Source organism: Gymnoscopelus braueri, assembly GCF_963280865.1.
Source record: "Gymnoscopelus braueri genome assembly, contig: SCAFFOLD_115, whole genome shotgun sequence".
Taxonomy (NCBI): domain Eukaryota; kingdom Metazoa; phylum Chordata; class Actinopteri; order Myctophiformes; family Myctophidae; genus Gymnoscopelus; species Gymnoscopelus braueri.
Genome location: NW_027660556.1, coordinates 20,452 through 33,484, shown reverse-complemented (window position 1 = coordinate 33,484; position 13,033 = coordinate 20,452). Strand labels below are relative to the sequence as shown.

The 13,033-nt window shown below is 40.9% G+C and overlaps 2 protein-coding genes across 3 annotated transcripts in view; both read right to left on the bottom strand.

Annotated features, from left to right (window-relative positions):
* LOC308081445 (GTPase IMAP family member 8-like) overlaps window positions 1–5,370 on the bottom strand; it is a gene marked incomplete at its 5' end in the record, with an annotated part of 52,352 nt that extends 46,982 nt beyond the window's left edge. The window contains 3 exons of the mRNA XM_080457812.1: window positions 835–875; window positions 2,143–2,266; window positions 5,355–5,370. Coding sequence (XP_080313938.1) covers window positions 835–875; window positions 2,143–2,266; window positions 5,355–5,370 — 181 coding nt within the window. The remainder of the gene's footprint in view (window positions 1–834; window positions 876–2,142; window positions 2,267–5,354) is intronic.
* A 24-nt stretch (window positions 5,371–5,394) lies between these two features.
* LOC308081446 (protein NLRC3-like) lies at window positions 5,395–9,802 on the bottom strand. Of its 2 annotated transcripts, none has more exons than XM_080457813.1 (5): window positions 9,760–9,802; window positions 9,264–9,509; window positions 8,518–8,553; window positions 6,238–7,996; window positions 5,395–6,109 (listed from the first exon to the last, which is right to left on the bottom strand). In XM_080457813.1, the coding sequence occupies exons 1-5, from the start codon at window positions 9,773–9,775 to the stop codon at window positions 5,905–5,907; spliced, it is 2,262 nt and encodes a 753-aa protein (XP_080313939.1). In that variant the 5' UTR covers window positions 9,776–9,802; the 3' UTR covers window positions 5,395–5,904. The 2 variants fall into 2 exon arrangements, with proteins under 2 accessions (XP_080313939.1, XP_080313940.1); XM_080457814.1 differs by having other exon boundaries at window positions 5,945–6,109; window positions 6,234–7,996.
* Window positions 9,803–13,033: the final 3,231 nt, after the last annotated feature.

Genomic DNA, 13,033 nt, shown 5'->3' with positions numbered 1-13,033 from the left:
CTCAAGCCTATTTTTAACTTTGAAGTACAACAGCACAATGTGTTTGTTGTACAGTAGATCATTTTGGCAAGCAACACCGTCCCATTAATCAAGCATGCTGCACGCTCATTGGCTCATAACATTTCATATTCAGATATCTAGCCTGGCATGGCCAGACTAATATCACTGCGTAGATATTAGTCTGGAATCTATGTGTGGAACCTGCATTTCCGAGGGGCAAATAAAAAAAAATACCTCTGGTGATAAACCCGCCCCATATTTGCATACAAATCCGAAAAGAGAAAGTAGAGTTGGATTGGCCACACCCTCAGAAAACCTACTACAAACATCACACGACAAGCCCTGAAGTGGAACCCCCAGGGGAAAAGGAAACGAGGTCGCCCCAGGAACAGTTGGAGAAGAAGTGTTGAGGCAGAAAAATCAGAGAGTGGGCTCAACTGGGGAGATCTAGAAAGAACCGCTAAAAACCGAGTGAAATGGAGGACATTTGTCAACGGCCTATGCACCCTGGAGGAGCAAAGGGCTTAAGTCAAGTCAAGTAAGTCATATTTGCATACTGGGCCCTGATTGATCCCTCACAACTTTGGAGGGGGAGAAATCCAATCTCTATTGAGAGGGGCCAGACCTAATCTGCCAAAGGCAAATATTGTTTTGCAATGGCAGATTCGTCTGGAACCAGGCTATCAGATATCAACATTTGGAATTTAATGACAAGGGATTTTTCAGTAATCAAGAGTATCAAATCTGTTCAATGAATGAGTGACATCTGTAGGGAGAACAAGATACAATACAGCACCAGTTTAAAAACAAATATAATGTATGAAAATACTATACCATATCCTGGTGTCAGCCAACACTCTCCAGCATGGTGGACTCTGTGGGTGAGGGAGAAATAAAGTCAGGCCTGTATTTTCCCTGTAATAGAAACAATAAATGATAATGATTTCACACTATTAAGCATTAAGCAATACTATACAACATTACAGTAATAGCGCACTGTAAACCTACTAGAGCACATTGACACTGAGTGACATCAAGGGCCCTATTCCGGGCCGAAGTTGCTAAAGCCACTAATATAGGATTTAGGACTAGGCAAGGGGCGTTCCCCCGCAAAAGTTGCTATTCTGGGACACCTGCATTACCCGCAAAACACCTGCACTACCCGTTACATTATGCATAGGTGTGGTTTGGGCGTTACAATGATAAAACCAATCACCATGCCAGATGCCATTACCTTTAAGAGAAGACTGCGCTAGCCATTATCCCCAATCCAATCTTATGCACACCTTTATCCCTGTCTGCAGTGTTGCCTGGTCTGATTATTATAAAGCCACATTGGGCTTGTTTTTCTGTAGTTGCTTGTGAATAATGGTAGAACGGTTGTGAGCTTGTAGATCGGCTATTTTCAAGTAGCCAACATATAAATATGCACATTGTTTAATGGAAGACATATATATCGCACATTGTGGCAACACAGCTCCTCTCGCAGTAGCACACTGTGAGGATTTTACATGGAAACATACACCCGACGTTTGGTTTCTAAGCTCTGGCCTTTGATTGCCTTTCAATAAAACCACATTTGATAGACATACGTATCACCTACATGTTACTGATTAGAGAGAATTTTATATTTTTGTAATCAGTTCATTATTTCCTGCGTTATCGATGAATAAAACTGACGTGTATAATTTGGAGAGCATTGCATTGCGCAACACACAAATTGTCTTCTTTGAATAGACAATCACCTTATATAAACACAATTGACACAAGGAATTGACATCCTCCCTTCTGCTGATTATAGGAACGACAACATTCCAACCGCGATCCGCCATTTTGGGGCTTCGGCCCGCTGAAAACTGATGGTTTTCAATGCAAAAAAAAAAACTGAGTTACAGCTGTTTTTCTGAAAATCCCATCGCTGGGGCGGATGGCTTCCTGTTTTTTTGGAAAGACGACGCTGTGTTAGGTCGGCCCTTGTGGAATTTTCAAAAAATAATGTTTTTTTTGGAAAGAACGCATCAATGCGATCTTGGCCATCAAGTGATGGAATGGAAAGAATGCATCAATGCGATCTTGGCAATCAATGTGTTAACGGGTGCGGCTTTAGATTGGCACAGAATAGAGCTGCAAGTGTCTCCATACCTGAGAGTCTCAAGACTGCAGTGTGGATCCTTCAGTCTAGCAGACAGCAACTGCACTCCTCCGTCTCCTGGATTATTGTTGCTAAGGTCTAACACTTTCAAATGGGAGGGGTTGGAGATCAGAGCTGAGACCAGAGAAGAACAGCCTTTCTCTGTGACCAGACAGCCTGACAACCTACGCGCACACACACACACACACACACACACACACACACACACACACACACACACACACACACACACACACACACACACACACACACACACACACACACACACACATTAAATGTGTACTCTGCATTTATCCATTCTAGCTAGCAGTGGGTGCTGTTATTACAGCAGCCAGGTGGGAGTCAAGGGGTTGCTCTGGGACTCTATGACACATAGGGCCCTATTCTCGAGCACTTCCCCCCCCCTAAACCACGTTAAATACCGATAATGGAGCTGCGCCGCCCCAATAGGTTATTCTAGCACCTGCTCTACCCGTCACCATTATGCCGACGCCGTTATTTGCGCGTGGAGGTGTGCCCGTGGGCGTGTTGTTGCTATATCCCCCACATTGCCATTCTGCAGACACACATGGGTACGGCTTAGGGAGGGGGGATAGTGCTTTCTAAAACCACCCGCCGGTTTCTAAAACCACCCGCCAAGTGCACACAGACACTACAATGGCTTTGTGCGTTGGACCATGAGCCGTGTTGCCAGCCTTGGCGAGAAATAAGCAACCGCAGGTCTATGAAAACAAAAAGAAGCAACTATAAGGCCACATGAGCACTTCAAACTACTAACTAGAGCTTTCATATCCCCTAAATATTTCAGCCCGGCTCGACTAATAATTGACAAATTAGGCCCAGCCCAGCCCGTCAGTCATTTTTCTAAAGAAGCCTTATTTCTCATTAAATCTTGGTAATTCGTTAAGAACAGGAGTCATTCTACCCTATTCCAACAGTCTATATTTTATTTAAAAAACAGCTTGGAGCAAATAGGGCTATATAAATATATACACTGCCCCATAACCATTTTAGAAATGATTATGGTTATTCTATGAAATATATGTTTCATAGAATAACCGTAATCATTTTTGCAATGGAGAAATCACATCCAATGTTACCTTCTACTGCCCGCTGCCTGTGCTCTCATTTGAAGAAATAATCCAACATTTACTTTGAGGTGAAAAAGACATGAAGAAAGCTCAATAGTCTGAAGATCCATTCTATATGTCATGTTATGGTTTAAACTTTAAAGGGGGCTCTCTGCTGCTGCCGTCATGACAAGACAGCTGATTAATTTGACCTACTTTTGCGTTGCGCTGCCCTGTTGATTAATTATTTGGCATCAGCTGTGTAAGAATATATAACTATTTTAAATGGCTTTCGTATACTCTTGGGGATCTGACTAATATGACAAGTTGCTTATTGTGAACACAATACGCTACAAATTAATTAATATATGAATTTATTTGGATTTAAAAAAAAACGTTGACCTGGCCCAGCCGGTGCCGACGGGTCGGGTCCCGTTGGGTTTGGGCTAAAATCTTAAGCACTTACATTTTTTATAAGATGATCGGATCATCTAGTGTGATTTTCATTTTGGCTGCTGTCTCGTTAAACCCATGCTGCGGGTGCATATTATATTATATATTATATATATATATTATATTATTATTATATTCCCCACGTAAATGCTACGTTCATGTTTACTGCATTAAAGGTTCTCAATCTTTTCAGGCCATCGACCCCCCAAAATAACCATATTTGAACTGGGGACCCCCCCATTTTGTTTGACTCGGTTCCACAGATAAATATTGTGAAAATAGCAGATCTACAAGCTCGCCAGGCATTGGGTGCTCCATTGTGGTCTCGACCCACAGGTTGAGAACCACTGCATTAAAAGCTCCAAGCAAGTTACATGTCTAGTATGTTGTTGACCACGTAATGTAATGTTTTTGGTTTAGTGTTAGGCTACTCTGTGGCGCGCGCGCCTCATTGTTTATGCTGTCCAAAATAACAGATCTGTAAGCTGTCGACACGACATGACGCAGCGCCGTTGATAGCTTGTATGTCTGTTATTTTGGGTAGGTAGGCGACGCACATACGCATCGCAGCAATGTGTCTGGGTTTGAGAGGCTATTAGATGATTGATGTAAACTTAAAGTGTAGCTCTGTTCGGGATTACTGAACAAAGGTGGATGATGAAAGATAACGGGGACAATATGGATGTAAGTTAACTTTAACTGCGTCACTTCAGAGGAAACTATGGAGCTACTTCAGAGATGTTTACACACCCCTGGAATCCATTAGAATGGTGGAAATAGAACAATAACAGCCACTGTTCTGCTGCGCTGAACTCTGTGTGGCATCCAACATACAGGCATCCAACATACATGCGGCATCCAACATACAGAGTGCAGCGCAGCACTGGTTTAAAAAAAAGAAAAAAGACGCACTGACATTCCATAGGCTAAATCAATGCATTTTGTGATCGCATCGCACAGAGGCTGCTCTACACACTCACACAGACACAAGCACGCAGAGATTTAGCTATTTTATGGATAGATATAATAGATGTCATTAATTTATTTACCGCAATATTTCACCCGCGGTTTATCCGATATTAATTAATAATTATATTCCGCGCATCTCTAGTGAGTAGGCTAGGCTACATATAGACCTTTCCTAAAACTGTCCAATTTATTATACCCATGTGCTACTGTTTGTCTGTGTACCACGTAGGAGCGTTGTCGCAACATGATGTAATTAATTATTTGGGAGCAGCCGGTGTGTACCAATAGTATAAATATTTTAAATGGCTTTCATATACTATTCCGGATCTGACTAATATGACAAGCTTATTGTGAACACAATAGGCTACAAATTAATATAAAAATGTATTTGGATAAAATAAAATAAAAGAAGGAAAACAAGCCCAATGTTGCTTATAATAATCAGACCAGGCAACAGTGCAGACAGGGAGATAGGCTAGAGCATATATTGGATCGGGGATGACGGCTAGCGCAGTCTTCTCTTAAAGGCAATGGCTTCTGGCACGGTGATTGGTTTTATCATTGTAACGCCCAAACCACACCTATGCATAATGTAACGGGTAGCTCAGGTGTTTGGCGGGTGAGGGGGGTGCCACAGAATACCGAATTTTGCGGGGAAACGCCTCTTGCCTAGTCCGAAATCCGTAATTAGTGGTTTGTTCAAATCTCACCTGGAATAGGGGCCATAGACTTTGTGGGCAGGGTGGCGAAACGAGAACCTTCGGATTCCCAGATGGCCTCTGTAACCACTCAGCTATGGCACCTTGTGAAACACCTTGTTTCACAAAGTCGGGCGGTTTCACGCTTTTCATGTACATTACACATTCATAAACATATTAGTTAACCTTATTTAATATTGTTTGTCTTTGACATGGACATGATACATGAACAAATGGAATAATATATCCTTTCTAAATCCTAATGTATGGAACACGGTCATTACCGCAATTACCCATTGTTGTCCAAAAACAAACACAAAGCAAGTAGCATGTTAGGATGCACCAAGGATGACCAATTTAAGTTTGTATCTACGTGTATGTATTGTTTACACACTGATTTCAGCTCTAATGGTTAGGTGAATGACAGCCACGTATTTCAGGATTGTGACTGTGGGATTAACACATGTTGGATGAAAACAATTCTTGTGTCATTTTTTCTCCTCTCTGCTCATATGCTTGTATGCGGGCGTACCCACCATAAGACAGAACGGGTCACAAATGGTCATCTATTGAAAAGGTTCAGGAATACTGACCTGAGTGTCTCTAGGCTACATTGTGAACTTCCCAGTCCATCAGCGATTAGCTTCACTCCTGAATCGAGCAAATCATTGTTGCTCAGGTCGAGTTCTTTTAGCCTAGAGGAGCTGGAGCTGATGACAGATGATAACATCTTACAGCATCTCCCCGAGAGATTACAACCACTCAGCCTGGGAAGAAAACAAACAAACAAAAACTAAAAACAACAAAACACATCAGTAATACAAATAAATAAAATGTTTTATTTCATTTCCTATAAGAGAAGGATGAAATAATAAATGAATCATGGTTCACGTACAGAGCTGTATTGGAGGCTTTGACCACTGGCAGGAGCTTCAGAAGAGCCTCTTCTGAACCAGAGTATTTCTTCAGGTCAAACACTTCCAGCTCCTTTTCTGATGACAGCAACATGAAGACCAGAGCTGACCACTGAGCAGGAGAGAGTTGGTCTTTGGAGAGAATTCCTGAGCTCAGGTTCTGTTGGACCTCTTGCTCTAGAGAATGATCATTCATCTCGTTCAGACAGTGGAACAGATTGATGTTTTTCTCTGGAGAGGGATTCTCCTCGATCTTCTTCTTGATGTAATTGACTGTTTCCTGATTGGTTTGTGGCTTAATTCCTGTCTCTTTCATCATACTATGTAAAAGAGTCTGATTCGTCTCCAATGAGAGGCCCAGGAGGAAACGGAGGAACAAGTCAAGGTGTCCATTTGGACTTTTTAAGGCCTTGTCTACAGCAGTCTGGTAGAGGTGATTTATCTTAGACGTGTCTCTAAATAGCTTGAACCGCTTGGAAGTTGATAGTACGTTGACACCTTCATTGACGAATGAAAGGAAGACATAAAGAGCTGCCATAAATTCTTGTACACTCAAATGGACAAAGCAGAACACTATGTCCTTGTACCCCCCACGCGCCACTTTAAAGATCTGTTTGAACATTCCTGAGTACACTGCTGCATCTTTGATATCAATGCCACAATCTGTCAGGTCTGTTTCATAGAAGATCAGGTGGCCTTTCTCTAACTGTTCAAAAGCCAATTTTCCCAGAGACATGATGATCTTTTTATTCTCTGGATTCCAAAAAGACTGTGCCTGAGTTCTGCCATGATACTTGAAGTTCATCTGTTTGAATTGAAAGATCATGAAGCGTATGTACATCTGGGTCAGGGTCTTTGGCAGAGCACCATTCACCCCTGTTCTCAACATGTCCCAGAGAACTGAAGCAGTGATCCAACAGAAGACTGGGATGTAGCACATCATGTGGAGGCTTCGTGATGTCTTAATGTGTGAGGTGATTGTGCTGGCCTGGTTCTCATCACTAAAACTCTTGTTGAAGTACTCCTCCTTCTGGTGGTCAGTGAACCCTTTCACCTCTGTCACCCTGTCAAAATACTCAGAAGGGATCTGATCGGCTGCTGCAGGTCGTGTGGTTATCCAGATGCGAGCGGAGGGAAGCAGCTTTCCCCGGATGAGGCTTGTCAACAACACATCCACTGAGGCTGGCATTGTGACATCAGTCAAGACCTTGTTGTTCTGGAAGTCTAGAGAAAGCCGACACTCATCTAATCCATCCAAGATGAACACAACATTGGACTCTTTGATGCTACAGATTCCTGCTTCCTCAATGTCAAAAACGGTATTGACAAGTTCCTCCAAGCTCTGGTCCTTCTTCATTGAATTCAGCTCTCGGAAAGTGAGTGGAAAGATGAAATCGATACCCTGGTTGCCTTTGTCTTCTGCCCAGTTCAGACCGTACTTCTGAGTTAGGGCTGTTTTACCAATGCCAGCCACTCCCTTCGTCATCACTGTTCTGATTCGTCCTTGTCCAGGTAGAGGTTTAAAGATGTCTTCGAATTGGATTGGTGTTTCTTGTCCGGCTTGTTTACTGAATGCTGTTTCAATCTGTCTGACCTCATGTTGATTACTGCCCTCTCCACTCTCTCCTTCTGTGATGCAGAGCTCTGGCTTTATGTAGATATGATTTCCTTGGATCTGAAACTTCTTCTTCAGATTGACCTTGAGTTGTTGTTGTTGTTGTTGTTGAAGAGTAAGAGTTTCTAAATGACCAAAGAATAGAGGACATCAATACGTTCATATTATGGTAAATGTGATGTAAACACACATGATGATGCACATGAGGCTGATAGTGTAGAAACTAAGTATACTTATGTGGCATTAATGAGCTATGCTAAAAGACACAACTTTGCCACTCTAATTGAAGGGTAAGAGATCGCTGAAACATGTAATCCCCAGTAAAGGTTTTCAAATGAATTCATGAATATAAACTATATCTGAGTTTATTTTGTAATCAGGATGAAAAAATGAAACATGGACAATGTTTCTGTTCACCATGATTGTGTTCACAAAAGGTATGACACAAAGGACACCAAACATTGTTCTTACTGCTCTCCATCATGTTAAAGCTGTGAATAAAGACTATCTTACTGCTCTCCATCATGTTAAAGCTGTGAATAAATACTTTCTTACTGTACTCCATAGTGTTAAAATTGTGAATGAAGTTGAGAACTTAGAATTATTATTAGTAAAACAAATCTCCCCAAATTCTTTCATAACTCACCATCGTTAGCTGAGTCTTTTGGTGAAAGAACAGGTCCTGCATAAGGAGATGAGCATAAGGAAGGGAGCTGTGAGTTTTGATTGAATGAATACTTCATTAACAGTTTGCAAAAAGGTACAGAGGTTTACAAAGGTACAGTTTTACAATCATGCTAAAAGGATAACAAAAAAAAAGTCCATTGTGGTCCTATGTATTAAATGTATCAAGACATATACAGACATACATCACTATGCAAGAAATCATCAATAATAATAATTATAATACTAGAGAAACGCAGTGGTGAGGGGGGGGGGGGGGGTTTGGCAAGCTAGAAGACTTGTCTAGGTCCAGTTCCAAATTGCAGACAGGAGGAGGGTAGGGAGTCACACTTTTTAATGGCTGGTGGTGGGGCATTCCACATTTTGGTGGCATAATAGTAGAAGTATTAGTCAGACAGGTACATGGGCACTGGTCCCTTGAGTATCTTGAAGACCAGGCCCCATTGCAAGTTGCTGTACTCTGGACATTACTGTGTGTGTATATATATATATATATATATATATATATATATATGTATATATATATAGTAATGTATGTTGTTTACACATATTGAGCTCCCTATTGATACCAGGAGTGTCTAGAATTTAACCTGATGGTAGCTGTCTTGGCAGAAACACATCCACTTTATGGAACTGCTGTTGTCATTTATATTTATGCTGTTACATTAAACAAATATGTATACATTAATTAGTAGATTATGATCTTACCAAGCCTCTCCACCAGGTGGGGCTCGTGTTGTTTAAGGGCATTGTAAAACGCTGCTTTGATGGCTGTTCCACCTGAAAGTAGCATCGTATACAGTTTCCTCATTTGGCCCGTGGTTGTCTTCTCGGCTTGAATCTCTGCATAGAGCTCAGGATGAACCCTGGCTCCTAGACTGTCTACTATAGGCATGACTCTGGACACATTTTGAACCAACACTGCCCTGTTTTGGATCACAAAAGCCTCTCTTGCTGTTTGCAAAACAGAAAAAGAGAGCGGTTGAGATGAATACATCACTGAAAAGTATGTCATTATATCAATGAATATCAAATAACACTGAAGCATCTCTACATCCACACAAATAGTGTAACAACTGATAGACTTATAGTTTGGGAATAAGATATTGAGGATGGACAACCTGGCAAACATAATGCAGCACTAGCCAACAACCTACACACTGGTCTCAAGCATTGAACTGTATCAAGGACAGAAAAAAATCACCTTTTTCTGCATCCATTTTTTCTGAAGTCAAGCACGCAGCAGCATCCTGTTGAACACACAGTCATGTTATTTCAATCATATCATGCCTGAGTGTTATAAAACAACATTACGTATTGTATGGTATTGGACACAGTAGTGGTTTTCAACCTGAAACCCACTACCTGGGATGTTTTTTTGGTCACTGTTATCTACCTTACAATCGGGACATTGGCTGAAAGGGCAAAAAAATCAGAAAAAATCAGGACTCAGGACAAAAAAAACCGCTGTTGCCAGATCGTGCGCGAGCAACAAGCAACCAGCTTCATGAAAAAACACAAAGCTGCTCACTGCGCATGCGTCGACGCACTTTCTCTAACCAATTCACACCCACTTCACGCTTACAAAACCTGGACATGGCAACGTCGCTCATCGTTCTGTGATTGACAGCAAAAGTTGGCCAATCAGGTGGCGAGTTCGCAGCCTGAAAAAATACGAACGGCAGCCATTGTTGGTTGTCCGAGTGCCTTCACTTCTTATTTTCGCTTATTAAACGCTCTCAAACTACTGCTTTGAGGCACGGAATTCATTATAACATATCGTTTGGATAGAATTTAGTTGCTTCACTTCATATGTGTGGTCAATTAATCATGACAGAGCCTATTTAAAAATAAAAATTCAGAGAACCGTCAGGGGCGAACAGTCACACGCATGTATCCGAATAAGTCAACCTATTTTGCCTATAGCCATCTCAAAAGTCCCGTTGCGTCATGGCTGTCCCCCCCGCCCCACCCCCACCACCCACACACACACACACACACACACACACACACACACACACACACAGGGAGAGAGGGAGGGTGGGAGAGAGAGAATAGTCAGCTAAACAGCGCGACATAATTTTCGCTGACGCAAAGACAGAGAGACAGAGAGGGAGAGAGAGAGAGAGGAAGAGAGGGAGGGAGGGAAAGACAAAATAAGCAAGCCCTCGCTTATTTTCCCGCGGACGTAATTTATTTGTCATTGTGGTGAATGTTTGCCGCTGATGTTTGTTGTGTGAAGCTTAATGTCAGAGTGTTTGTGTTGGAGCGCCTCAGTGCGGCTGCTGAGTTCATGTGCAACATCTTGCATGCTGGCTGTGGGTGGCTTCACAGTTTTCCTTCGCCGTGTCTGTAGGTCATGGCCTGTCTCCAGGAACCCCCGGGGGGGGGGGGGGGGGGGGGGGGCCCTCTGGTTTTTTTTTTTTTTTTTTTTTTTATCCCATGATTTTTTACCCCCAAACATCATTTTCTTTGGCGGGGTTAGGGGGGGTACTAGAATTCTGCCCGTGTAGCGGGCAGAACTTATAGTATTTTACATAGCATTAACAACCCATTTAAATCAATACGATGTCTCTCAATACAACAATGCATTGGTGTGAGAGAAAAGGCCTTGAGATACATGCCATGCACGGTGCACAAAAAATATGAATGAATGAATGAATGAATGAATGAATTAAACAATCAATTAATTAATTAATTAATTAATAGAGAGCAGTGAGTTGGTATTTTTGGTCATAAAGTACCACTCTTCAAATGGTGTACCTAGCAGCAACAATTAGCTTTTCCGTTTTTGATACAGAGACAATTTAGGAATATCCAGTGGATTCATTATGCTGCAGGCCATACCAAGCACATACTGTATATCTAGGGCCATAGCGGGGAAAAGATTGGACCTGTTCCAAAACTCTTTTTTTAAGGACAACAGTTTGTTTGTAAGCTGTAATGTACATAACATGAGCTGGATTTATTTTAGAACAGCTTTTAGGGTGAAAAAAACAGATTTGATGCTGAGCCATTGTAAAGTGATGGGATCAGAGACAGACATAGGGTTAAAAGGCACAGTATTAATACATTTTTACTGTATATGGCAGGGGTATTCAACTAGATGACACAGTGGGACAAAATTGTTAAATTAATTGAGGTTACGGCCACAGGACTGAGGACAAAAATGTCATGGTTAACTGTTTAACCGGTAACTTATGAATGTGTAACCAGTTAATACCAACAGTTAAATGGTTAATACATTGTTTTATTTAATTGTTGGTGCAAATGTACCTTTTCCCCCAACCTAAAGTGATGCCTGGAGACAGATGCACAGTAAGACTGCAATTGCTTTATGATGATTGCTGCCACATTCTGCCTTAAGTTAAACGCAGGGAAATAAAGTACCTTGTGCAAGTTGACATGCTGACATGGACATAGTCGCAGATGTTAAGCTGTGAATAAAGAAGCAAGCAATATGTGTACCTGGGCCTGTGGAGCTGCCACTGATGCTGAAGTTGACTGGTTCTCCATTCTGGGCTTTACCGATGTCAGAGGACTGAGAACCTGCACAATTAAATAATCATCATGAAGTGTTCATTTACTGTAAAGGGACTACACCATGAATTTTTAGTTTTTCTTCTTTTTTGTGTGTTTTTGGTCTCCCCTACCTCTCTTCTATCCTCAAAAATACCCCAGTTTGAACACTCAGGCTTTCACAGCAAATCTGGGGTTTTCTGTAAATTGGTCTCAAAACAGGCCAAACTGATTTGGTCCCTGACGTGACGTCACGTCAGGGTACACTCCGTCCCGTTTTTCAGTTCCAACCAAAAAATATATATATATATATGTATATATATATATATATATATATATATATATATATATATATATATATATATATATATATATAAAAAAAAATATATATATATATATATATATATATATATGTATATATATATATATATATATATATATATATATATAAAAATAAAAAATAAAAAAAGTAAAAAAATATATATATATATATATTTACTTTTTTTTTTTTTTTTTACCTTATGAAAAACGTTTGAGGGACATAAACAATATGATATTAAATATTATTATTAATTTTTAAATTCATGGTGTAGTTCCTTTAAGTGGAGAAATTGACAAATTCATGGTTAGCAACTCTCTGTGAGCGAGAGAGAAAGCTATCATTACAGTTGTCCATGATACAATCATAAAAGGCTGTAAAACAACTTACTGGCAGACACAATTATAACATCCTAAAGACTTTGAACAAGAATATGAAGTGATACACTTTGATATGAATTCAGGTGTACAACAGTTTTATCATTTTTTCCTAATGCTCATGTCACCTGTTCCTTAAACAAATCACAGTCTTTTTGATCGTCATGCCTCAACAATGTGAGAGATAATGTAGCGCCCTGGGCAACAAAAGTGCAGGCTACGACTCTTATGTACATGCATTGCACAGCTTATGAATGCACGCT